This window comes from Natrix helvetica (genome assembly GCF_964273705.1).
Source record: "Natrix helvetica genome assembly, chromosome: 3".
NCBI lineage: Eukaryota > Metazoa > Chordata > Lepidosauria > Squamata > Natricidae > Natrix > Natrix helvetica.
The window spans coordinates 68,243,450-68,271,399 of NC_138549.1; the positions used below are offsets into that span (position 1 = coordinate 68,243,450).

General features: G+C 41.0%; 1 protein-coding gene across 2 annotated transcripts; it reads left to right on the top strand.

The window, feature by feature from the left end:
• The first annotated feature begins 20 nt into the window (after nucleotides 1-20).
• Nucleotides 21-27,910, top strand: NPL (N-acetylneuraminate pyruvate lyase). Of its 2 annotated transcripts, none has more exons than XM_081946845.1 (12): nucleotides 21-121; nucleotides 2,218-2,314; nucleotides 4,115-4,188; nucleotides 6,155-6,242; nucleotides 9,757-9,814; nucleotides 10,286-10,361; nucleotides 15,174-15,266; nucleotides 16,163-16,311; nucleotides 16,782-16,828; nucleotides 19,482-19,566; nucleotides 24,154-24,193; nucleotides 25,945-27,910. In XM_081946845.1, exons 2-12 carry the CDS (start codon nucleotides 2,250-2,252, stop codon nucleotides 26,100-26,102), a joined length of 933 nt encoding a protein of 310 aa, XP_081802971.1. In that variant the 5' UTR covers nucleotides 21-121; nucleotides 2,218-2,249; the 3' UTR covers nucleotides 26,103-27,910. The 2 variants fall into 2 exon arrangements, with proteins under 2 accessions (XP_081802971.1, XP_081802972.1); XM_081946846.1 differs by having other exon boundaries at nucleotides 27,007-27,910.
• Nucleotides 27,911-27,950: the final 40 nt, after the last annotated feature.

Sequence of the window (27,950 nt, forward strand, 5' to 3'; positions counted from 1 at the left end):
AGAGAGCGGGGAAGGGGAAAAAAAATAAAACAGAGAGAAGGGCGGGGGGAGGAGACATCTCTTCTGCTTATTGTGATTTTGAGACCGGCGTTAGACCGCATTGATCCCGAATAGCGGAGTGGTAAGTTTATTGTGTATTGCATCTTTGGGAAGCATTGGCTTAATTTGGATTGGAAAGGAGAGTAAGAGGATAGAGCCCTCTTTAGGGTGCAAAAGGATTTCAAAACACCCGCAAAGAAAACAAAAACAAGAAAAAAAATCACGACAACTCAAGACTGAGCAAGCGAAGCTAGTGACTGGCTAAACATGTGTGCTGCAGCTGATATTTTTCTTTTTTAAATAGCTTTATTAAATTTCAAAATTAGATTAAAATACAAACTAACTTAAAAGGAAACCGGGACAAGTTAAAAGTAACATGAAAAAAAAAACATCAAACAGCTATATAGTAGTGACCTCCGACTTTTGTTCCATACTGAGACATAATAATTATTTAAATAAATAATTTATTTTAAATATATTATTTAAAGAATTTAAAGAGCTATTTAAATTAAATAAATTAAAATTGTGTTATTAAAGTATTTAAAAACTATTAATAATGTAAATAATAATAATTTAAACTCTTAAGGTTAAATAGTGGCTCATCTATTTTTGATGCCCCTTTACAAGAAGCACGTGAGGCTGAGCATATGCAAAAGCATTGGATTTGTGTTCCGGGAAGGTAGCAGTGGTCTGAAAGTTAGGTTTTCACAAGAGCTTAGAGAAATGTAGGAATTTTTTTTTGTTTTTGCATAAAATAAAGAAGTTTGGTGTCTGCCAAGGAAATTGGGTTTATTTGTGCCCATGTGAAACATTAATAGTCCAGTGCCTTTATTTGGATGAAACTTATAAAATATTGGAGTTAATAATAAGTTTTTCAAAATTCTTTCTCAGATTATATGAGATAAAGCTGTGCTAGAAGTTCCACTTATCATATGTTGCTGCCTGTTAGGTGTTCTGAGAAAAGCCTGATTAAATTAGTTTACTGTAGATAGAAAGCAATGATTCTACTCTTGTCTGAAAACAAAGTAAGATTACATTTTGAATTACCTTTGTTCTCTACAATTAACAGGAACACGTAATTCTAGCACTCCTTTACACAAATATAATATCTCTATAGTATTAACCAAAATAAATTATGCAATGAGTCCATGGAAGACAAATGCCAAATCTGATAGTAATATTGGGTAAATGCCCAAAAGAAAACTCTCGGGCTCTTCATGTGATGGGAGAGGGGGGAAAAAACCTTGCTTTGTAAACTGGAGAAAAAGCATAGGATATGTTTTGGATTAAGACAAATTAAAATGTATCAACACCTAACAAAATTCATTGACCTGTTGCACTGAAATTTAGCAGATTTCATACCTCCTTAATGAAGTTAATATTCCTGAAATTTATCTGTTTTTAAAATTATTATTAATTCCAATGCTAGTCAGCGAAAGAAATAATTGTGATCTAAGTTGAATTGATGGGTCTCTGGACCAGCAATGAATAAATTGATGGGTCTCTGGACCAGCAATGAATAAATCTGCTTTCCAAATCCAAACTAAACTGGGGTCCAAACTAAAACCTCTGTTCATCAGTAGTAAGACTCTTGAATATTTTCCATTCATCTTCATTTAACAACCCCATAATCCCTTTGGGGGGGGGTGGAGTCTGGGCAATTGAATGGAGCTGGCAGAGCGTTTCAAGGGCCGGATGCCCTTCTTGTCAGCAATGTGGAGTTTTGTTCAGCAGATACATGCTCAATGTGCCCAGAGAGAGAAATATCTGCCTCTACCTAGGATCGAGCTCACAGCCTCCTGATTGTGAGGCGAGAGCTCTACCTCTAGGCCACACCTCTTGACTATCTTCCATTGCTCTAAGAATATTTTTCTGACTCTGGTCACTCAGGGCCAGTCAGATCTAATCAATGTATAACCTCAACATACTGTATTGTATTGTTGATGGACTCAACATAATTGCATTCTTTGTTATATGTTGTTGATGAAACTCCACTAAGCTGTTTGAGTCTAATGTTACTACAGGATTTGTGGCCAGAGCCCTATACCAGAAATAGTAAGCAATGTTGTTGAAAGATGTTCACAAATTTTTGGTCCTGAACTTTGCCTTAAAGTTTTAGTATTAACAGAAATCACCCACTGCTCAGTATTAATTTTTGTTTTTTTTTGCTTATTCCAGTCATTTCTTCTATATCTGACTCAACTTGTTTCATGGCACTCCAGAAGAAACTACAGGGGCTGGTTGCAGCCACCATCACCCCAATGACTGAGGATGGGTAAATGTTTTATAAATGCTAAAAACAATATTAGATCAGTTTGATGGGCTTAGAAATTAATTTAAAGGTACCATATTAAAACATCTTCAAATATAGGGGAAATGGCCTTCCAGATAGCAATAATTAACTAGTGACTTGAGTCTTATCATATTTGGGGTTTTTTGTGTCTTGGAAGTATTTAACATGCCTGAATTGCCTGAAATACCTTTTTCAACTACACAAATGGAATGTATACTTTGCAATTTTCCCTTCCTGTCTCCTATGTTAGCTAAAATCCATTTTTCCTCTGCACTTTGCTTTTATCTTCCCTGTATTTAATAATTACTTTGGAAAAGGTTATTGAGCCTTACATTCTGCATGTATATGTATCTCTGTGTGTGACACTTATCAATATAGCTGGTTTTCAAAGCCTCAGGTGTGCCTGAAGCAGTGGTGGGATTCAATTTTTTTTACTACCGGTTCTTTGGGCATGGCTTGGTGAGCATGGCAGGGGAAGGATACTGCAAAATCCCCATTCCCTCCTGATCAGCTGGGACTCGGGAGGCAGAGAATAAATGGGGGCGGGGCCAGTCAGAGGTGGTATTTACCAGTTCTCCGAACTACTCAAATTTTCAGCTACCGGTTCTCCAGAACTGGTCAGAACCTGCTGAATACTACCTGGCGTCTGAAGTAGTTTTTCAGTTTCTAGTCTATATAGATTCTCTCCTCAGATGCAGAAGGTCCCAATGCAGAGTCATGCCACTGCAATATAGAATAAACCAAGTGTTTTTAGAAAAAAATACTATCAGTATCATTTGGCACTAGTCAATTTGTGAGAAGAAAATGCTGTAACAGACTTGTCTGATTTGTAAGCAGTCTTTTGTTAATATTTTGGAGACATTGTAGGCACATCCAGCGCCCATGCAAAGTCCATAGTACTGGGAAAGGTGGAATGAAACAGAGGAGAATGATCAGCAGCAGGCATGATTGCAATAGCAATGGGTACACATCATTGGAAGAGTTGAAGGGCTGGGTTAGGCATTGATTATCCTGGAGAAATTCTGTGTGGTTGCTGAAAGTTGACATTGACTTGGTGGTACATCAATTTTTTCTATAACAAATACACCTGTCAAAGACTTTATCCAACTTTATCCATAACTGTTAATGATGTAGATCACTCAGTAATCTTGTTTGGTAAACTTAAGAGCAGTTAGTGAACTATGAAGCTGCTGCTGATACCGTGCAAGGATGGAGACACCCAAAATTAGCTTGACTTCCTCAGGCTATTGAAGATAATGTGACGTCAGCTTTGTTTATGTGGAGAATAGTTTTGAGCAAAGCATAGTAAATTTGGAATGAGAATGAATAGCACAGGAACAATGTCTTTTGTTACTTTCATATTTCTGGGACAAAATCAGTCTGTAGCTGGGAATATTTGAGACCTTTTGTTCTTCATTGATCCTACCTGGATTTTAATAGGAAAGGTGATGACAGAAATGCCTTTCTGTGTGTTCTAAAATTTGTTCCAAAGCAAAATTTCAAAAATCAAATCAAAATTCAATTCTTAACAGATTTCGTTTTGAACCACTTCCTGCTTGCTTTTATAAACTATTTTCCCCTTCATAAAATGTACTTTGGGGGAAGTAGTAGAAGCTGCTTATTCAATGTTATTCACTATTTTGTACCAATGACAGAAGAGGGGGAAAAATCTGAAGCTCCATCTCTTTAAGAACTTTAGTTTGGAAGATGTTACTTGTAAAATATTTTTATAACTAGCTCCATCTTCTCTGTTATGTTCCTTTTTTTTCTTTTTCTTTTTAGAAACATCAATCTCTCTCTGATCAGCCAATATGTGGATTACCTAATAAATCAGCAAGGTGTCAAGAATGTATTTGGTAAGACATAGTTTATAACATGTATTCCAAGAAAATTTTTCTTTGAATAAAAAGAACAGCTGCTGGTTCAGAAATAGATACAGTATCAAATGTGGATAACCCAGAAGAGATAACTATGAATGGTGACTTATCCAGCATATGATCAAACTGAATACAAATTCAGACCATTTGATTCCACTTTGTCCCTCTCTTGGTATAAGTAGCTAATTAAACTAGTGGTGTACTAACTAAGCTAAGTAAATTAATTACTAAATAAAAACTAAGTTTGGGGTTATGCGTCCAAGAAAACTAGGATTTAAAATCCCTCAACTGCCTTAGTTTAGCAGCATTCCTTAAAAAGAGCTAGGTAGTTGGGAACTCACAACCAGAGCAAACAGGAGAGTAAATGGGAATGAAATTTGGGTGTTGCAGAGCTGATCTTCCAAGGTTTTGCAAATAATGCTTAGCTGATTTGAAGCAACTGTTTTGTGTTGGAGGGATGCTGTACTCACTTATTTGTTGAGCACATGATCTGAGGGGGAATGTCTTATCAACTTGTGCTGACTTAACTGACCTCATAATTACCTAGCAAGAGGATGGACCTGCATTTCTTAGCCATTCAAGGCTTGGCTAGGCCTCTGTAGAAAGAAGATAAACAATTGAGAAACAGTGGTTGGAATAAAGGTACAGGGGAATAAGCAGTAGAAATAGGAAGGAAGATTAAGAGGAGAAGGAATCAATGCACCACAACAGTAGCTGCTGTGACATATTTGAATGGCAAATATATGCCAGTTATACCTGTAGCAAATGGACGTTTCTCTCCTCACTGAAGGAGAAGCTGAAAGGTCTGGAGACCAGCCTTATTTAAGATTCATCAGGAAAAGTGATGAACATGTGGGTATCATACAAAGAACTATTTACAAAGGAATGAGATTGCCAAGAGGACGTGGCATATTATCAAGGAACAGAGGAGACAGGCCCCAGTGGAGGAGAAATGATGCTTCTGAGGTGTCAGATGTTACCAAACTGATTGCTAATTTCATAGAAGACAAGAATCACAGTTCAAAATTACTTCAATAGGCTTGAACATTGTGCCAAATGGAACAGGGTTTAAGGATCTGGGCATGTTGGCTTGTAGAAAAAAAGACTAAGGAAAACAATGGTAGTGGTTTAACAATACCTAAAACACTGCTATATGCACAATGTTCTCTACTGAAACCATGACTAGAACAAAAAATAAAGAGCAGAAAAACTCAGACTGAATATTAAGAGCCCTGATGGCAGAGATGCTAAACAGTCTGCCAAGAACAATGATAAACTTTTTTCAGTGGGTAACTTTCAAATGTGCTAAATGTATAGCAGACTCCTGAACCAGATGATTTCTTCTACCTCATATCTTCCAGCATTCCAACCACATGTTGATTATAAACATGGATTGTTTAAATATAATAAGCTGTAATCTTAGTTTCAGATTTCATCTCAGGGCCCTTTCCCAGTCAATTTACTGTTACAAAAGTGTTGATCCCTGGCCTGTGCTCACACATTCTCTGTACTCATACCCAAGTACTGTTGTGGGAAAACCCTGTATAGAAAAGTGTTTGTTTGTTATAGGTATTTGGAAAGCTGCTCACTTAAAAGAATGGATTAGGTTTTAGAAATAAATAATCGACTTTAAAGTGTTAAACTGATAAATTGAAATATTTTTTTAATTTTAGATGGATTATCTCTACTGCCCTTCAAATGTATTGATACTGAAATTCTGAGATGTACCAATAAAGGAGAATATTTATAGCTCAAGATTGAAATGAAGGGTCCTTGGTGCTTTCTGAGCTTGCTTGTTTCTTGCAGATGTTTCATTACCCTAACTAGGTAGCACCATCAGTGCTAGTAAGGAGGGAATGAAATGTAACACTTCTTTTAACTTTTTTTGTTAAACACTTTATATTCTATTTTTTAACTATGTCAAATGTATATATTTTAACAATAGTGAATGGAACAACAGGAGAAAGTCTATCCCTAAGTATTCAGGAGAGAAAACAGCTGGCAGAGGAATGGGTGACTCAAGGCAAGGATAAGTAAGTAATTTTTGTGGCAAAGGTTGCAGTGTTTTCTGTGAAATTGTTGCATAACTAAGCAAAAACACCACATTGTGAAATCTGCATTCTCTGATTGCTGCTGTTGCTTTGGGATGTGTGTGTTTAAATGAGTGAGTGAGATTGTTTTCACAGAATATTTCAGAAGTGGTCACTGATAATAGGTTAATTCTTACTTGCAAATTCTCTGCTTCTTCCTGTTGTTGAACAAAGTGGAAAAATAGGAAGTTATTACTGTGACAGTTTTCCTCAACCTGATTCATTTCGAGCTGCTGGACTTCACTGTTTATAATTCCTGATGGTTTGCTACTCAACTGCCATTTAAGTTCAACACATCTGGAAGATACCAGATTAAATACATTGAATTAGTTATATCTGCTTTATTTTGTCTCAAGCAGAAGATGGGTAGATACACAGGTTTAGCCATCTGTTAGAACTATCTTTTTCACCTACCAGTTTTCACTGCCTGGTCAAGAGAAACAATAGCAATAGCACTTAAACCATGGGTGTCAAACTCGCCACATCACATTGCCATCATGTGATGTATAACAACACTTCCCCCCCCCTTTGTGGAGCTGGGGTGGGTGTGGCCTGCGTGTGACATATCCGGTCCATGGGCCGCCAGTTCGATACCCCTGGCTTAGACCTTAGACTTATATATCGCTTCACACAAAATCACGAAGCAGACCCCTTGTCCTAACAAAACCCCTTTTTATTAAGCTAATTCCTCTCATTCACATCTAGCAAAGTCCTGGCAAACAGTCTTTCAAGGGTGAATTTACAACCACAGACCTTATCAGGCTTGGAGAGCTGCCAGGCCAATATCTTCCAAATGCAATGCTGTACAAGAAAATACTTGGCAAGGAGTCTCTGAGAGTCACAAACAAATCTTCACACTAATTAAGCGAACTAATTGTCTCCTGCAAACTCCACTCCCCTTTTGCTCCTCTCTATTCCCTATGGGAGGGGCCACTCACCATCCACCTGTGCCTTTATTCCCAAAATGGCTCAGTGGCACTGAGCTTGTCGATCAGAAAGTTTGGCAGTTCATGGTTCGAATCCCTAGTACAGGTCTCCTGCATGAGCAGGGTGTTGGACTAGATGACCTCCAAAGTCCCTTCCAACCCTGTTACTGTTTACTGTTTACTGAGTCGGCCTTTGTTCCTTAACTGTTCCCTTCTCCTGGCAGCTCTGTGCATGCATGCGTACATCGGGAACAGGCTCCAGCTGTTCTTCTGCCCCACTGATATCCGACTCAGAAGGCAGCTGATAACTGTCAGACGGCCCTGGCCCCATCTCTGCCTCTGACGCAGAGCACTCATCAGAGACTCCAGGACTGGCCTATGTTCCTCCCAAACCTCCTCACTTTCTGTGTTTGCCACCAGCTCCGCTGACGGGCCACAACAAGTGCTTTACAGCCCTCTCTAAGCAGATTACAGAGCCAGCATATTGCCCCCAATAATCTGGGTCCTCATTTTATTGATCATAGAAAGATGGACAGCTGAGTCAACCTTAAGCCAAGTAGGATCAGCAGACTAGGCAGAGGGAAAAGAAAACTCTCCACTCATTAGATCTGCAAACCTATCTCCAGTGTGGAGGCCAAATAACAGTAAAACACCCAGAACAATCTCTGATAGGAGTAATTTTAAGTTACCTCAGTTATGGGCTGGGGATAAAGTGAAGGCAACATCATAGGAACAGATTAGAAAGAACATGAGATACCAACCCATGTCCATACAATGGTTAGATACTAGTAGGGAAAATCCACAAATTGTTGGCAATGAAAACAGCAATAGCACTTAGATTTATATACTGCTTCATAGTGCTTTATAGCCCTCTCTAAGTGGTTTACAGTGTCAGCACATTGCCCCCAGCAAAATGATCATGGGGTGGCAGAAAAAGATTGTTACGTTTTGGAGTCAGTAGTATAAAAGCCTTTTCAAGAAAAAGCTCTCAACTCTCAACAGATACAAAATAACTTCAGCTCAGACTTTTTTTTCACTCTCCGGTAATATGCAGTTTGAAATAAATGGTTCTGGACACCTGCATGTAAGATTATATGATGTAATTGAAATTACTCCCTTTTTTTTGGAGATGTGTAAAATACAAGTAGTCTTCAACTTACAAACATTCATTTAGTGATTGTTTGAAGTTACAACAGCATTGAAAAAGTGACTTATGACCATTTTTCATACTTACGGATCATTGTAGCATCCCCATGGTCATGTGATCCAAATTCAAACTCTTGACAGTTGGCATGCATTATAGCAGTTTCACTGTCCCAAGGCCATGCGATCACCATTTGTAACCTTCCCATCTGGCTTCCAACAAGCAAGGTCAATAGGAAAAGCCAGATTTACAATGCAATAGTAGAGTTGGAAGGGACCTTGGAGGTCTTCTAGTCCAACCCCCTGCCTAGGCAGGAAACCCTATACTGTTCCAGACAAGTGGCTATCCAACATCTTCTTGAAGACTTCCAGTGTTGGGGCATTCACAACTTCTGGAGGCAAGCTGTTCCACTGATTAATTGTTCTAATTGTCAGGAAATTTCTCCTCAGTTCTAAGTTGCTTCTCTCCTTGATTAGTTTCCACCCATTGCTTCTTGTTCTACCCTCAGGTGTCTTGGAAAATAGTTTGACTCCCTCTTCTTTATGGCAATCCCTGAGATATTGGAACACTGCTGTCATGTCTCCCCTAGTCCTTCTTTCTATTAAACTAGACATACCCAGTTCCTGCAACCGTTCTTCACATGTTTTAGCCTCCAGTCCCCTAATCATCTTTGTTGCTCTTCTCTGCACTCTTTCTAGAGTCTCCACATCTTTTCTACATCGTGGTGACCAAAACTGAATGTAGTATTCCAAGTGTGGCCTTACCAAGGCATTATAAAGTGGTATTAACACTTCACATGATCTTCCCTCTGTTTATGTAGCTTAACAACCGTTAAGTAACAACTGCAGTGATGCACTTAACAACAGGGTCAAAAAAAAATTGTACAACGGGGCACTATTCACTTAACTGTCTTGCTTAGCAATAGAAATTTTGGTCTCAATTGTGGTTGTAAGTTGAGGATCACCCACATTGCCTAGAAATTTTGAACTTCAGACTTGTTGCAATGAGATGACTATAGAGAGTGAAGCCAAGATATCAGCCAATGCTGTGGGCACAGTGGTTTTTTTTTTTAATAAAACAGGCATGTCCAGAGTCTTGATACACCCATTTAAACGCATCTCCTCTTCAGCGTGGCTGCAGGAATGGGGCTAAGGGATATTTGCATTTCATTTAAGGGAACATAGCTCTTCCTCCTCCTCCAACTGTTCCCACATAAGATTGCTAAAATCTGATCTTATCATGATAGACATCAAGGTCATATAACACATAAAGCAAGATAATATTGTGAAATAAGTAATTGTCAGTTTATTTAACACCACCCCCATACTTTGATAATCTCGGCCTGTCATCAAATATTTTTTTTAAAATAAAATTCCTTTCCCTGCAGGCTGGATCATGTAATAATTCATGTTGGATCAATGAGCTTACCTGAATCCAAGGATCTGGTGAGTGTCTGTGCATTGTTCTCTTTGGCCGTGTTTTGCTTTTTGTACAGCAGAATACTGAGGGCAAGGAGAAAAATTTTCTAAACAAGGGGCATTATTCCCAAATATGGTCTGAGAGATCAAAAAGGGAGCCCATTTCATTATCGCTATAGTTGTTGGCCTTTCCAGGTAAAACCAGATAGGAAACCTGATTAGATGAACTAGTTCTACTTAAGTCTTCATTAACAGAATTTTGCAAGTTTAAAGGTACAATACTCCCCCACCATTTTTAACTGCATCATCAATCAGGGTGGGTTCATCCTACATTATTTCTTCTTGTGACTGTTAAGCCACTGGGGAGCTTATACTGTCTGGTATCAGCAGCTCCCATTGTCATACTAACTGTTTAGCATTTCTCATTTTCAGCATTATTGATTTGACAATAGCCATATAAATATCTCTTTTCAGTTCATTTCCTTTCTTCATTTCCAGGCCAAGCATGCAGCCCAGATAGGAGCAGATGGCATATCTGTCATTTCCCCTTTTTTCTTCAAACAGGTGAATAAAGGTGAATAGTTCATTACATTTCACCAAATTGTTTTCTCCACTTGTCGGGGAAACCTGTCAGCCAGGATTCATAAATGCATAAGGGTGTAAATTAAAGTAAAGATGGGCAATCTTTTGGTCAGAGGTTTGGGCTCACATTAAAAGTTCTGCAAATGTTTTGAATTGAAAACGGCACCATTATTCAGATGAAGCTCCAAGCTCTGCAGAGAAAGCTGTTTGGGGAGTTCATAAGCTGCTCACAGCCGTGATAAAATATCGGAAATGGTAGCAGTTTTTGCAAAACCAGCTCTTTAGCTGACTGCTGTTTCCAACATATAATTTTCCCTCCAGGTTCCTCAAAATGCACACAAGCAGAGCTGTGTGTTTTTTTGGGTGAGAGTGTAGAAAAAAAAAGATGAATATAGCATTGCATTCAGATGGTATATGAACAGCCCATATCTTGTGAAATCTCAGCAGCCAGATGAGGTTTGCAGAAAAGAAGAAATAGATCTTTGGAATCCTCGTTGCTTCCTTGATGACAAAAGGCAAGCTGAGCATGCTGGGTTTCTGCAAATTAGAGTGATTTGCACAGAAAACTCCAGCTTTTTAATTCTATCCCTTTCATTTCAAATGGGCTAAAGAAGATTCTGTGAGAATCTTGCTTGGAAGAATTTCTTTTTGTTTGAGGCATCTACTAAAGAGCCTGCCAAGCAGTGGTGGGTTTCTACCGGATCGCACTGGATCGCGCGATCCGGTTGAAGAATGAACCCGGAAGTAATTTCCGGCCCCGCCCCCTTGGCGTTTTTTTGCATCGGGGCTGACTCCCCGCCGCCACTGCTGTTCCTTGTCTTCTGGCCGCGGCCCCACGCCGTGGAAAACATAGGCGCAATTACAGCCCGGAGCAGGAGCAAAGCCCCTTTCCCAACTGGCCTTTCCTCGCTTGGAGGGCTTTGGAGGGAAGCTTCTGCAGAAGCCCGGGTGAGTGACAACAAGTTCCCGCCGTTACGAAGTCTCGGAGGCTGTAATTTTCTGAGCTGTGCGCGTGCGCCTGTTTTCCACGGCGTGGAGCAGCGGCGAGATTCTGCGTGGCCGGCAATGACTCAGGATGCCATCCGGGAAGACGAGGAACGCGAGGGGGGACCGTTGACGGCCTCCGCAATCATCGCTCGCCTCGCAGAGCCTCGCTGCTGCTCCATGCCGTGGAAAACAGGTGCGCGCGCACAGCTCAGAAAATTACAGCCTCCGAGGCTCAGAACGCTTCGGAGGGAAGCTTCTGCATAAGCCCGGCCGAGTGACAACAAGTTCCCGCCGTTACGAAGTCTCGGAGGCTGTAATTTTCTGAGCTGTGCGCGCGCGCCTGTTTTCCACGGCGTGGAGCAGCGGCGAGATTCTGCGTGGCCGGCAATGACTCAGGATGCCATCCGGGAAGACGAGGAACGCGAGGGGGGACTGTTGACGGCCTCCGCAATCATCGCTCGCCTCGCAGAGCCTCGCTGCTGCTCCATGCCGTGGAAAACAGGCGCGCGTGCACAGCTCAGAAAATTACAGCCTCCGAGGCTCAGAACGCTTCGGAGGGAAGCTTCTGCATAAGCCCGGCCGAGTGACAACAAGTTCCCGCCGTTACGAAGTCTCGGAGGCTGTAATTTTCTGAGCTGTGCGCGCGCGCCTGTTTTCCACGGCGTGGAGCAGCGGCGAGATTCTGCGTGGCCAGCAATGACTCAGGATGCCATCCGGGAAGACGAGGAATGCGAGGGGGGACCGTTGATGGCCTCCGCAATCATCGCTCGCCTCGCAGAGCCTCGCTGCTGCTCCACGCCGTGGAAAACAGGCGCGCGCGCACAGCTCAGAAAATTACAGCCTCCGAGGCTCAGAATGCTTCGGAGGGAAGCTTCTGCATAAGCCTGGCCGAGTGACAACAAGTTCCCGCCGTTACGAAGTCTCGGAGGCTGTAATTTTCTGAGCTGTGCGCGCGCGCCTGTTTTCCACGGCGTGGAGCAGCAGCGAGGCTCTGCGAGGCGAGCGATGATTGCGGAGGCCGTCAACGGTCCCCCCTCGCGTTCCTCGTCTTCCCGGATGGCATTTGGAGTGATTGCCGGCCACACAAACCTCGCTGCTGCTCCACGCCGTGGAAAACAGGTGGGCGCGCACAGCTCAGAAAATTACAGCCTCCGAGGCTTCGTAACGGTGGAAACTTGTTGTCACTCGGCCGGGCTTATGCAGAAGCTTCCCTCCAAAGCCCTCCAAGCGAGGAAAGGCCAGTTGGAAAAGGGGCTTTGCTCCTGCTCCGGGCTGGAGGCTTCCCTCCGAAGTCTTGGGATGTTCTGAGGAGCCCCCCAAGGAAAAACGCCGCTGCCAGGTAGTTAAAAGTACCTCTCTGATTCTGTCAGACTCTGTCAGTCTCTCTCTGATTCCCTCTCTCACTCCCTCTCTGTTCCTCTCTCTCTCTGTCTGTCTGTCTCACTCACACACACACACACACTGTGGTCACCTTGTTGAGTGTTCCAATCACATTTGAAACACTCAACAACTGGTCTGCATTTATGGTATTTTGCAGCATTCTGCAGTCATAGGACCAAAATATATGGTTAAAAGCATATATTTTGGTCCTATGACTGCAGAATGCTGCAAAATACCATAAATGCAAGCCAGTTGTTGAGTGTTTCAAATGTGATTGGAACACTCAACAAGGTGACCACAGTGTGTGTGTGTGAGTGAGACAGACAGACAGACAGAGAGAGGGAGTGAGGGAGGGAATCAGAGAGACTGACAGACACACACACAGAGAGAGAGAGAGAGAGACAGAGAGGGGGAGGGAGGGAGAGAAAGATAGAGAGACACACACAGAGTGAGTGATTAAGTGAATGAGTGAGAGACAGACACACCCACATACACAGAGTGACAGAGAGAGAGGAAGGGAGGGGAGAGAGACAGAGGGAGAGACAGAGACAGACACACACACACACAGAGTGAGTGAGAGACAGACAGACACACACACACAGAGTGACAGAGATGGGGGAAGGAGGAGAGAGACACAGAGATACACAGAGAGAGGCAGACAGATAGACACCCAGAGAAAATGACAGAGGGAGACAGAGAGGGAGAGAGGGAGAGAGAGACAAAGAGCCAGAGAGAGAGAGAAAAAGAAAAAGAAAAAAAGAAAGTGGGAGAGAGAGATGAAAGAAAGAAAGAAAAAGAACTTATGACCACAATTGAGCCCAAAATTTTGGTTGCTAAGCAAGAGCATCGTTAAGTGAGTTTCACCACATTTTCCAAGTTAGCCATGCCCACCTGGTCACATGACTGCCAAGCCACTCCCACCAGGTCACATGGCTGGCAAGCCACTCCCACAAAGGAGGCCACACCCACAGAGTAGGTTCCAAAAAAATTTGAAACCCACCACTGCTGCCAAGGTATGAACATTCAAGGAAAAGCTTAAACTTTTTCTGTTCTTATTCATCCTAGACACATGCCTGAATATTTACAAGCAGTAAAGAGGCATTTGGTTTAATTCAGGGGTGTCCAAACTTGGGAACTTTAAGACTTGTGGACTTCAACTCCCAGAATTCCCCAGCCAGCATGGCTGGCTGGGGAATTTTGGGAGTTGAAGTCCACAAATCTTAAAGTTCCCAAGTTTGGACACCCCTGGTTTAATTGATGGTGTCCAACCTTTTGGTGTCATTTGGCTTGCCTTGGCCACATTGAGCAAGGAGGAATTGTCTTGGGGTACACATAAAATAAATAATATACAAATAGATCTCAACTTACAACCATTCATCAGTGACTGTTCAAAGTTACAAAGACACTGAAAAAAAGTGGCTTATGACCATTTTTCACACTAATGAATGTTACAGCATTCCCGTGGTCACCGGATCAAAATTCAGACACTTGGCAACTGGCCATATTTATGATTGTTGCAGAGTCCCAGGATCATGTGATCACCTTTTGTGATCTTCTGACAAGCAAAGTCAATGGGGAAGCCAGATTCACTTAACAACCATGTTACTAACTTAACTGCAGAGATTCACTTAACAACTGTGGCAAAAAAGGTGGTAAAATGGGGAGAAACTCACTTAATAATTGTCTTACTCAGCAACAGAAATTTCGGACTCAAGTTGTGGTTTTCAGTTGAGGTCTACTGCCTGTAGTTTTATAATATAACATCATGTTAATGGTTTTAACAAAATCATGTTAATGATTGTAATAATGTTAAAAGTGTATGATCTTGTGGGGTTGTATTACTAGTTGTCCAGAACCTCATGGGGCCTGTGAGCCACAGGTTGGACATGCCCGGTGAAATGGTTAAGGTAACAGGCCAGAAGCCAAGAGACTGTGAGTTCTAGACCTTAGCATGAAAGTTGGCTGCATAACTTCGGACCAGTCACTCAGTCACTCAGCCCATAACATCAGGCTCAAGGGTCAAGCTAGTCAGTCAATTGTTGTCACAACTAATGACAACATTTGATCTGAAAAAAGCAGACCCTGCACTTGTGGGAAAATTCTAAGAAGAAGAGAAAAAGTGAACATATGTGCATATTTTTTGGTTAATCAAGAAATCACTGTTTAAAGTAATTAATACGAATCCAGCAGCTAAAATCTTCAGTTTTAACAACCCAGTGCCCTCCAAAAGGGCTGGACTGAGGTTCCATCAATCTTTTCCAGCATAGCCATTGGCAGTTCTGCTTGGATGATGATAAAATAACCAAAATGTGTAAAGTTGAAGGACACGGTCCTTGATGAAAGCCCAAAGCAATGCTTTTCCTTTTGCTTTTCCCATTTTCAGCTGTATATTTACAATTATTCTATGCTCCACATTGCTTCCCTTGTCCTACTTTAGATGAATTGGTTGCCTTCTTCCAGGATGTTGCATCTCAAGCTCCTAATATCCCATTCTACTATTATCACATTCCTCCAATCACTGGCATTAAATGTAAGTGCTACAAATGCAGAAATCTAGTTTATTTCAAAATAACTTTGGTTATAAGTAGTTCTGTTTTATTTATTCAGTTTACATTTTACATTTCTGTAATTCCATTTTCACTGTCTTGAATTTTTAAACCATGTCTAAGTAATGTTCCTTTAAGACTGCTATTCTATGCTTGTTTTGTTCCAAAGAAACTTTCTTTAACATACTAGAATTGATTTATTGGTAAAGATAGAGAATAAGACACTGCAAAATAATGTAATACAGGTCATCCTTGACTTACAACAGTTCATTTAATGACTGTTCAAAGTTATAAAGGCACTGAAAAAAGGGACTTAAGACCGTTTTTCACACTTATGACTATTGCGTGATCCCCATAGTAACATGATCAAAATTCAGACGCTTAGCAACTGACTCATATTTATGACCGTTGCAGTGTCCCAGGGTCATGTGATCACCTTTTGTGACCTTCTGACAAGCAAAATCAGTGGGGAAGCAAGATTCACTTAACAACCATGTTACTAACTTAACAACTGCAGAGATTCAGTTGTGGCAAGAAAGATCATAAAATGGAACAAAACTCACTTAACAAATGTCTCACTTAACGACAGAACTTTTGGGTTCAATTGAGGACCACCTGTAGTCGAGTCAGCCAAATATCTTAATTGGGAGTTATTTTAAAAAAATATTGGGAAGATGCCACATTGCAAAAAGCTGCTCTAGGAAAAGCTTCCCACTTTTAATAACCACTCTTGGCTTTATTGAGTAGAACTGCAACACAGTACACATGTGTGATAAATAAGTTTATTTTTAGTTTATTATAGCAATGATGCAACAGTAATAATGACTCTTACTTGATCAGATGTGAACACTTTGTTTACGGCAAATCTCTTTTTGTACAGTTCGTGCTGAAGAATTACTAGATTGTATGAAAGAGCAGATTCCCACCTTTAAGGGGGTGAAGTTCAGTGACAGAGATCTCCTGGATTTGAGGCAATGCCTACAAAAAAGTGAACAAGATAATTTTGTGTTTATGTATGGTGTGGATGAGGTAAGAGTTTTATGTAGAAAGTTGTTAATTTTAGTAGACACAAAGTGGCTTCCTCTGAGAATACAACTAAATAGAGTTGTATTCTGAATGCTGAATATTCCTAGTGCTTTACTTGAGCAAAATATGATATATTTTAATGAAAATGCATGCTCTACAGGGCGAGAGCCCTTGTCTTTGACTGGTTTGGGTGTAAAATCTGAAATCTGTTGAGTAGAACAATCCCAAGAGAGAATGGAAAATCAATAGAAGGAGGGAATGAATAGCTGCATGGGATATCCAGGGAAATAGGCAGGGATGGGAAATAATTGCCATCTTGCCAGAGGACCTCTGTATGTCAAAAACAACATGACTATATTATTGAATGTTGTAGAACTATGTCCATTACAACTGGTTTTACTGGAACACTTCTGGTGGCTGCAGTGATCCAGTGCAGTAAATAAAACCTACCATTTTTCTTTCTTTCTAAGTAGCAACTCCTGAGTGCACTGGTGATAGGAGCAAATGGGGCAGTTGGAAGGTAAGTTGTCTTTTGTACATGACTGAAGGGCCTTTATGAATTGGGTGCTGTAACTTTTGTAGAGGGTCGCCGCAGGCAACTTGCTGAGTCCAACTCACTACGGGACAGGAGTTACACTAATATCAAAGAAATGGTGCAACAGAATCATTGAAGAAAGGATGCAAAAGGAGGGACAGAATGAAATGTGAATGGCAAACATTAAAATATTTTTTAAAAAATTATTTTAAATAATTAAATAGAATTTTTAAATTGTCTCATGGTGAGTTGGCCATGTCAAGTTGGCTGTGGCAAGATGTCCCATTCCCTTCTGTAGAACAATCGTTCCCAAATGAATGTGTATTCAGGTGTGCTTGAACTTTTAACTACTTAAAACTTCCTATCCAAATTTATTCTAATTATCAGCCAGCATTTTTCCCCAGATCTTTTGAGACATTAACTAAAAGCACCCATCTTGAGAACCGTATTCTCAGAATTGTTTAGCCCTTAAGAATTAAATATTAAGAAAAATCATTCTGTCCTATTAGACAAACCTCAAGTCATCGCAATTCTGATACGTTTAACAGCCAATTAATACAACTGATGGATAATATTGCATTGGTGTAATTAATAACGGCATGTGAATTATTACCATACTTATTAATGAGATATACAGTATGTATAAATGTGAGAACTATCTTAAAGTTAGTTATACTTTTGAACAGTGTCTAAGCATTAACTTTTGAAGTCTAAGCTGTTCAGGTAGGGTTTGAAGCACTCAAGAGCCAATCATCTGTTTCGTTAATGTTTCTATTTGTACACATTCAGTTTTCACATACAGATGCTAAAACTTATAAACAGAATTCCTACTTTCTCTACCTGTGAATGTTGGTAGTTTGTGGTATGCCTATTGTTAGGCTCATGTCAGCAAAGAAGGGGGCAAAAATGTGATTTAGGTGGAATTGCATAACTGCATAGCACTTAACCATGCTGGTAATTTTTAGATAATTTTTACAATCAGAATTACTCCCTTCTATGTAGGAAAAGACATTACTTAATTTGAGCCATTCTACATTAGATTTTGAGTTAAAACACAGATGGAGAAATCATTGTTCATCTCTTCTGTAGTTTGAATTGGATCATTGAAGTTGTAATTGAAATGTGAATATCTTTGTTCCTTTTGTATAACTGCAAAAATGTCATGAGTCCAAATATCTAGGCTATTAGGGATGAGTGGTGGGTGACTCTTTGACTTGTCCTAGCTGAAGAATCTGTTTCTTCCTGTTTATATCTGCTTTCCTATGTGTGAAGCCAGCTGTAATTTTTAAAATACAAAAATAATAAGTTACAAGGCTTTCCTCCTCTCTCCCCACCCCAAGTACTTATGAACCAGCTAATTTTATTCTTTTCTTGATTGTTGAACTGTTTAATTCTGGAATATGCATCTATACACAATTTTAAAATTTGGGGGGAAATGCTTTCCTAAACTCCTATGTAAATGGAAAAATGTGCCATTAAAATTGATTGCGGGTTGGAAGGCATATGGTTTTAAAAAAGGAAGGCTGAAGGGACATACTTTTATTTGTATGAAAGGGTGGCTAAGCAAAGGATTCCACATTTTCTAATAACAATTCCATGAAAACGTAGACTTCAGATAATTTCTGAAATCTGATATCTTCTGTATGGTTGTATATCCAACTTCTGCACGGAATAATACTGCTACACTGTTTGCTTTGCTCTGATTGCAATTGCAGATAGTTCTTGCTTAATGTCCATTCATTCAGTGACCATTTGAAGTTTTGACAGTGCTGAATGAAAGGACTTCTTACCAATCCTTCAGGTTCCTGTCATTGCAGTAGCCCTGCAGGTACATGGACATCCACGTTTATGGTTGTCTTTTGACTGACCGCCTACATGCTGCCATCAGCTGGCCTGATCCTGCTACAATTCCTGCTGCACTGTGCACCATTATTGTGCTGGCCAGGGCCTTCTTTCATGCAAGTACAGTTGTGATTTTTCTTGTGCCTTGCCAAGGGCATCCATTCACAGGCCAGCCAGAGGTTCCATTTGCACCCTAGACAGGGTCTTCCTTCATGAAAGAAGCTTGGCATATGAAAGAAGACCCCGACTGCCCTGGTACAAAAGGAGAACTCAATCTTCCTTCATATGCTTGACTTCTCTTGTGAAAGAAGGACTGTGTGGGGCACAAAAGGAGGCCCTGGGCACAGTGCAAGCGCAGCAAAGCCTGCACCAGTGTTAAAAAAAAATAGCAGCATGAAAGAATCCCCCAGCCAGTACAGTAGTGATGCCTGGTGTGCCAGGTAAGAGTCAAAGGTGGCAGCAGGTATGTGGGTGGCAGACAGGTGAAGTTCCAAAGTTGGCAGAGGAGGCAGTCCCTTACTTTATCAAGCCTTGGGGATGTAAGGAACCAAACTGGGAAAATGGTTTGGATCAGGGTATATCCTCACCTAATAGTTAATGGGATTTGGTTAACAACAGCAATGGACTGCTGAGATTGTGGTCACTAAGCAGTGCAGTCACATCATGTTGCATTTTATGAGCATAACGCTTAGCAGTGGAAATTTTGGTCTCAAATACTGTTGTTAACCAATGATTGCCTGCTTGTGTAGACAAGTCTTGGATGCTTTAATTTATTTTTATCTCTTTTTTTTAACAGTACATATAACTACCTGGGCAGGATTCATAACTTAATACTGGAAGCTTTTGCCTCTGGAGATTTGAATACAGCACAAAAATATGAGGTATGACGTTTCTGGCTGAAAAGTAAAGTTTTAAGGTCAAACTTAACCTGATGGACCCATTCATGTGAGTTTTATTTTCTAATATGAAAGTGGTTTGCCATTGCTGCCTTCTAGATTTTGGTTGTTGTTACTTTTCACTTTAGCTTAGAACCTGGGATCTCCCATTGATGTTCTACCCAAGTAGTAAACTTAACAGATCACATAATTAGATGTGTGTGTGTGTGTGAGAGAGAGAGAAAGAGAGAGAGAGAGAGAGAGAGAGACTAAAGCCAATTGCAAGTTGCTTGTTCTTTGCTATAATTACCACTGAGAGTCGGGGTTCATGTAAATTTAATAAATGAAACTAAATTAAAAATTAAACCATAGCATGTATTACAGTCCTATGAAAGTATTATGAAATTGAAAGAGTGGGATTGATTCAGAAATATTATACAGATTAGAAGAGAGTGGAACAATGTTTGGATGAATTAATAGAAAGAGATAGACAATAGCAACAGATTTCAAGCATTCTTAAACCATTCCTTAAGTTAGATTACTGCTGATGGGAACATATCAGGTTGTGATCCATAAGAAGTCTGAATCTGAAAAGAATAATCTCTAAAATGTTCCCCCTTTCTCATTGATAGAAATTAGTGTGGAATGGCATAATAGAATGCAATTACTTCAGCCCCATTAGTCCTCTGGGATTTGATATATCAATACAAATCTTGGATAATTTTGCCTGAAGTGAATGTTTAAAAAATTGGAATGTCATCTGTGTAATGATATCTTGCTTAGTATGCTCAAGTAATACTGCTATTACTTTCTGAAATAACATGTCCAAACAGGAACTAAAGTGCAATATAATGATTATATGTTCATATCCTCCCCAGAAGGCTTTTATGACTAATAGCCTCAAAAGCAACTGAAAACTCAAGAATTAACAGTCATATTTGCTCTTGATAAGGTCTTCTAGGAGCGATCCAATCAGTGTCCATTTCAAAACTGTACCTAAAACCAGATTAAAATAGAATCAGGTAATTAGTCTCATAAAAGAAAATCTGAAATATTACCACAGTTATGTGTAATGAATCAGATAAATGTTAGCCTATAAAGGTCTTTTGAATCCCAGAATTGTTCTTATATTCTTATCATTCATAGTAGCAACAAAGAAATACAGTACTTTCCCTCTTGTGCCCCCCATTAACACCTTATTCCCCATGAATTATTTTAAAGTAATTTTGACAACTTCCAAGTTGACAGCTGTTACTATGATAAGAAATCAACCCCAAACCACCCCAACGAGGCTGTCGAAGTGATGTCCTGGTGTTTGGAAGCCATCGGGGTCTGGATGGGGGACAACAGACTTAAACTCAACCCCTCCAAGACTGAGTGGCTGTGGCTACCGGCACCTCGGTTCAGCCAGCTGATTCCATCGCTGGCCATAGGGGGCGAACAATTGCCCCCTGTGGAACGGGCGCGCAATTTGGGCGTCCTCCTTGATGCCCGGCTGTCAATGGATGACCATGTGGCAGCCGTGGCGAGGGGGGTGTTCCACCAGGTTCGCCTGGTGCGCCAATTGCGCCCCCTACTGGACCGGGATGCCCTACGCACGGCCACTCATGCGCTGGTGACGTCCCACCTGGATTACTGCAACGCTCTCTACATGGGGCTGCCCTTGGGACGCGCCCGGAGACTGCAGTTAGTTCAGAACGCAGCCGCGCGGGCTGTGATGGGGAGTACGAGGTACTCCCACGTAACACCTCTCCTGCGCGAGCTGCACTGGCTACCTGTGGTTTTTCGGGTGCGTTTCAAGGTGCTGATTACCATCTTTAAAGCGCTCCATGGCACGGGACCTAGTTACTTGCGGGATCGCATCCTCCCACATACATCCCTGCGGCCAATTCGCTCACACAGGGAGGGACTTCTCCTGGTGCCGTCCACTAGGCAATGCCAACGGGCGACACCAAGGAGTAGGGCCTTCTCTGTGATGGTCCCAACCCTCTGGAATGACCTCCCCCCCGACATTAGAACCACTACTGATCTCCGCTCCTTCTGGCAAAAATTGAAGACCCACCTGTTCCGATTAGCAGGCCTGGCATAATTACAACTGTCCCTCCTGGCAAATGTATTATCAACTGGTTATTTTTAGGGGTATTGTTTTTAATTTATTGTGTCTATTTTAGGGGTTTAAAAACTTATATTTATATTAGCTTTGTACAGTTCTTTTAATTGCATTTTAACCTCCTCCATGCCAACTGTACATATTTAATTTATTTAACTTTTTTATTGTATTTTGTTATATTCTGCATGGACTGTACACCGCCCCAAGTCCCTTTTGGGAGAGGGGGCGGTCTAGAAGCATCAAATATAAATAAATAAATAAATAAATAAATAAATAAATAAATAAATAAATAAATAAATAAATATCATAGTAATGACTATATACTTCAGTGTACATTGTGTGAAGAATTTATATAGCAACTACTCAATCCAACTGCCTTGTTACAAAAGAATATATGTAAGTAACCTTTAGCTATTACAATAGTTTAGTGGTGGGTTTCAATTTTTTTTAGAACCTATTCTGTAGGTGTGGCCTGTTTTGTGGGAGTGGCTTGGCAGTCATGTGACCAGGTGGGAGTGGCCAACTTGATGTCACTCACCAGGAGATGTCATGGATTGGGTAAAATGTGGTGAAGCTCACTTAACAACGCTCTTGCTTAGCAACCAAAATGTTGGGCTCAATTGTAGTCGTAAGTCAAGGATTATCTCTGCCTTCCTCTGCACGGCAGCCTTGTCCTAGTATACTATTTCTCCTTTCTGGCAATTTTCCTCTCTGTTAGAGGCACCAAAATAATCCAAAGAATGTAAGGTTTCCTGCTGCAGCAGGTGGTTGGACTAGATGACCTCCTAGTACCCATCTAGCCCTAAATTGCTGTGCTGTTTTTCTTTCTTTCTGCTAACAAAGAAACCTGCCTGGGGCTCATTCCACATACCTGCCAGATAGAGATAATGAGATAATGACCCTAGAGAAAGTTTGGCTCCATTCACAAGCAGGGAATCATTCAAACCCTTTTAGAAACACAATGCTCATATTGCACAAGCCCCAAAACTTCAAAAACATAAAACCATATAACATATAACCATATAACCAATTTGTTCTTTCCTGCACCTTTTCAATTTAAAGTTATTAAGACTTGTGGACTTCAACTCCTAGAATTTCACAGCCAGGCATGCTCAGTTCCGATTTAAAGCGACATAATTTGTTTTTCTCCTTTGCTAAAGAAGTTTCCTTTTTTCTTTTTCTTCTCCCTTACCCTCCTTCCTCCCTCTCTCTCTCCCTCCCCCCCCTCTCAAACACACACACACACACAGAGAAGTTGGATTGGATTATCTCTCCTACCCCCTTCCCTCTCTCACTCACTCTCAAACAAACACACACACACACACATACACAAAAGTTGGATTGGATATCTTTTCCAATGGCTTGAAAGCAGCTCCTCTGCCATTCCCCCCCTTCCCCCACTGCCTTCACCAAAACCTCCCCCCTTGCAGATGCAACCTGCTGTCTGGGTGGGAAATGCCTGGAACACAATAAAGCCCACCCATTCACCTCCTGCTGGCAGGCTGGGGTGAGAGAAGAGGCAGAGAAGCCGGAGGGGAGCTGATCCGAGCCTTCCGAAAGAAAGGAGCTGGGGGAAAGTGTGTGTGCTACAGCATGGCTCTTTGCCTGGCTGCCTGGCTTCTCCTGTGTCCTCAGGGCTCGCTTGTGCTCTCTCTCCCTAAGTGTAGTTTGATTGCAGGAGGAGCCACATTGCCTTTTCAAACTTGTAATCAGTGAAGCTGGGCTGGAGTTTTACATAGCATTATCCAGCTGTGTGTGTGTGTGAGAGAGAGAGAAATGGATGGGGGCCTGGGGAGGAAGTCACTACACGTGGGGAGGGAGAGCACAAGCGAGCACTGAGGAGACCACAGGAGGAGGCAGGAAGCCAGGCAAAGAGCCATGCTGTAGCAAACACACTTTTCCCCAGCCCCGGAAAGCTCGGATTGGCTATGTAAAACTCCAGCCCAGCTTCACTGATTACAGGTTTGAAAAGGCAACGTGGCTCCGCCTGCAATCAAACTACACTTGGGGAGGGAGAGCACGAGCAAGCCAGGTCCTTCCCTCCAGCCTTTGCCCAAAGCCCTGCACAGCACCAGGAGAATGAAGTTTGAATTCCTCCCCCTCCTTCCAACCCACACGTACCTTTTCCAGCTGCTTCACAGAGGGCTTCAATGCTGCTCTTGCCTCGGGTCCTCTGAAGAAGCCCCGCCCTCGCTTCCTTCTCTTTGAGAAGCACCTTGCAAATGGGCTGTAGGGCAGGGGAGCGTACCGGTATGGGGGCATGGCTATGCCTCCGTGGAACCGGTACGCAAAAGTACATCAAAGTTCTAGTATGCCTGAAGAAGTGCGAACCGGCAGGAACCCACCTCTGCAATAGTTGCTTCAGAAACCTTTTTCTGGTTGTTTCCATCAAGACAATTGGGACAGACCCACAGCTGTCTATTGGATTTGAATATAATACTGACTGCATTAGATGAATAATAATAATACTTTGTTTCTCTTAGTTTTGTATTCAGGAGTTCTTCGGCTTTCTCTTTTCATTAGGTAAGTACTTCAGTAATTTAACCCATTTGCTAAATAGCTCGCTAACGTTGACAGAACGCTTCTCAGTTGTCCCTAAATAGTTTCCATCTCCCAGAAGTTTAGTTCTGTAGAATTCCATTCAAGCATGTTTCATTCATTTCTTTTATAAATTGCCCTTCATATTTTCTTCTACTGGTAGTCTTCTCTTAATGGTAATTGGGCCTGGCAACTCCATTGTTAAGTAATGCTATCTTTAAAGTACAATATCACATAACAGTGCTACTTAGCAACAATTCCAGCAGCCCCCAATTATTGTTGTAAAGCAAACATTGTTAAGCAAGGACCTCATGCGACCATATCTTTTGACTTCCTGCTGGCTTCCCCATTGACTTTGCTTGAGAGAAGCTAATAGGGAAGTTCACAAATCACAATCACATGACTCGGGGGCATTGTAAAGGTTAGAAATCTGGGCTGGTTGCTGAGTGCCCAGATCAGGATCACATAACTGCTGGGCGGTGGGGGTGCAGGCTGTGATGGCTGGAATTTCTAGGAATGGTTGTAAGCACTGTCATAAGTTTAATCAGTCACTGAATGAGTGGTCATTAACAAAGGACTACTGTAGTTCTAGATTTCCTGTTTTCTGTTTATTCGGACACTCCTTTTCCAACTGCATTTTAAAGGTTTGTGTAGCTATTGCAATCTGAAGTAGGTACAACTGCCAAGTGATCCTTAAAGAAGCCATATGTTTTGCTAGGATCACATAGTAGCCATTTACTTCCAGGAATTAAGAAAGCAGTAAAGACAAAGTTATGCCTATTGCCACTTCCTTAACTCTAGCCCTTCTTTAGGAGCCACTAACAGGTGCTATGATTGTACCCATCCCAGATTTGAAGCATCTCTTATACTTTGAATCTGAATCCCTATCTTTCTCATTTTAGTACAGGTACTCCTTGACCTACAACCATTCATTCAACGACCACTCAAACTTAACATCAGTGCTGAATGAATGGTGGGTTACAACCAGAGTTCTGGCTGTCCCAGTACCCCTACCGTCACGTGATTGTGATTGGTTACTTACGCTGCAACTTATGACAGGTTGTGATCACTATCTGCAACCTTCCTTGCTAACTTCCCTGCAAAGCTGGCAGTAGGGTAAGGATCTCCCATCATGCACCTTCCCCTAGTTTCTCTATACTTGAATCATGCTAACCTCATGCACTCCCCCGCATCCTCCCTGAACCTTCACTGCACCTCTTCTCTTGCACAGCTCCGCGCACCCTCCACAACCCTCACTGCGCCACTCTCATGTACCCTTCCCAACCCAGATTGCATCTTTCATGTACCCTCTCTGATCCATGCAATACCTCTTATGCTCCCCTTCACGTGCCCTCCCCAACCTGCACTGACCCACCATTGCAATTCTTTCACACGCTCCCCCTTCTGGCAGAAGCAACTTGCCTGTCTGCCTGCTGGCTGGAGACTTGCAGCTTTTTGCCAACTTCCCCCCTGACTTTGGTCATGAGAAGCCTGTGGGAAGTTGCCTCGCCTAACAACTGCGTGATTTGGATAATAAAAGCAAGCAGAGTTGCAAGGATTGCCATTGATAAGCACTGAGGTTGTGTTTTATGACTGCATTGCTTAGCCATGGAAATTTCAGTCCTAACTGCCGTTGCAAGTCGAGGACTATCTATATTACATTAACACATCACTTAAAAAACTATCAATTGATATGCTATAGTATGTTAACTGAATTATTTTTGTACTTTGGGCAGGCTTTGGTGTTCCACAAATCAAAGCGCTCATGACATTAATTTCCGGGATCCCGATGGGCCCACCACGACTTCCACTTTCACCTGCCTCTGATGACTTCATTGTTAAAGTAAAAACCAAACTGGAAAGCCTGAATAACTGTCTCTCTGGTTCAGTTTAAACCTCACAGTGGTCTTAAAACAATATCCATATAATTTGATAAACAGGTAACTTGAAATGTAGTATTTGAAATATTTGAGGGTTGCACCATTTTCATGAGGTTTCATGAATTTGGCCTGGAGTGCTTCCTATCCAGAATGATCCGGCCTTGTTTGTGTAGAAGATGATACCTGCTTCTAGTCTGTCAATGCTGTGAAGTTTTCCAGGGGAAAGAAACTAACTTTGAAAAAGGAGGATCTTGTTTCCAACAAATAAAGAAGTCTTATCTCCTGAAATTCTTCTGCAACCTTAAAGAGCATGGCACAATTTAAGCAACTGATTTATTTCTTATTACTTTCATATCTTGAAGCAATGAACAATAATGCAGTGTTCAAAACTCTACACTTATAGAACCCAAATTCTAGAAGTCTTTTACATTTACTCTTGAAATTTGCATACTGTTGAAAACTTGAAATAGGAATATGTCCAATTGGAATAACAAATTGTAATTAACAAGTACCCTGTTTCCCTGAAAATAAGACCTCCCCGGATAATAAGACCAATTGGGCTTTTGAGCGCATGCGCTAAAATAAGCCCCCCCCCCCCCGAAAATATTGCAACACAGCAGCAGCCATGAGGTGACCATGCTCGCTGCCTCCTGCACCTCAAAAATAATAAGACCTCCCCCAAAATAAGGCCAAGTGCTTATTTCAGGGGTCAAAAGAAAATAAGACACTGTCTTATTTTAGGGAAAACAAGGTATTTTCTAGCTTTTTTTAAAAAAAACACCAAGCACCAGTTTTTTAAATAATGAAAGAGTAACAAAAAAGGGAATAAAGCTAACTATACACTCCTTGTCTAGAAGGCTGAACAACAAAATATTATTTAAAAAAGAAATAACCTGGGATTTCATTCAATTTATCTAGGATACATGCATTCATCTTTACAAAGAAGTAAATCATGAAATGGAATTTATTCTCAGCATGATGTTTTGAGCCTTATGTTTTTGTTTACTACTAAGTTTTCAACCACAGGCAGCCTATGAGATAAGTGTTTGCCTCAAAGTATATTATAATATTGCAGGAAAAATGAAAGCTCTTTCCAAATAATGATTGTGTCAAATACATCCTGACTATTGTATGTTTAGTATACAGGTAATCCTTGGATTATGACAACAATTGGGATTAAGATTTTTATACCCCTGAAAATGTACCTTAAAATGTGTTGAACCTCTTGCCGGTTGCATTAGAAGATGGGCAAGATATTCTTCATGAGAAATTGTTCAGCCCTTTGTTTCTAAATGAAGACTGCCTTTTTAAAATTCTTTCTATTAGAATCCATTAGTTTTTGGTCTTGTAGAAAACAAGGAACTTCAAAATCCAGTCATATTCTTTATTTATATCTTAATTATAATGTGCTTCCAGGTAGGGCTTTAATGAATAATTGCCCACCCATTGTTTATACTTGCTGTTTTTTTCTATAACTACCATTAATTTTCTTGTTGCCCAAATTCCGTCAGTGAGAAAAACTTACAAGGGCTTCATGACGCCTTTTGATAATTACAAGTAGGAGTCCTCTGCCTAGAAATACTATTACTGTCTGAGTCATACACTTGAGTCGGTTGAGTAGGTGCACTTTCAAAGCTAATATAAAATGTATTTCTGCTTGTTAATAAATATGGAAATACGTTAAATGTTGACAGAACAGAGGAAAACAAAGACGAAACCACTGATTGTTTCATGCAGCTGGTTGCCTGCTAATGACTGATTGCTAACTACTGCTGATTGTTTCCCTAAATGCTATTGATTGATTAAAGATTTGTTTCCCAAGTGACTGTGCAAGGTGTCCAATTGGAGTATTGCTTTTGATT

What these genes read in the sequence shown, in the direction of transcription:
- NPL (XM_081946845.1), top strand. Translation starts at nt 2,250, where the DNA reads ATGGCACTCCAGAAGAAACTACAGGGGCTGGTTGCAGCCACCATCACC. An exon ending in TTATGTATGGTGTGGATGAG is followed by an intron (nt 16,312 to 16,781) that starts GTAAGAGTTTTA and finishes CTTTCTAAGTAG; the next exon opens with CAACTCCTGAGTGCACTGGT. An exon ending in ATACAGCACAAAAATATGAG is followed by an intron (nt 19,567 to 24,153) that starts GTATGACGTTTC and finishes TGTTTCTCTTAG; the next exon opens with TTTTGTATTCAGGAGTTCTT.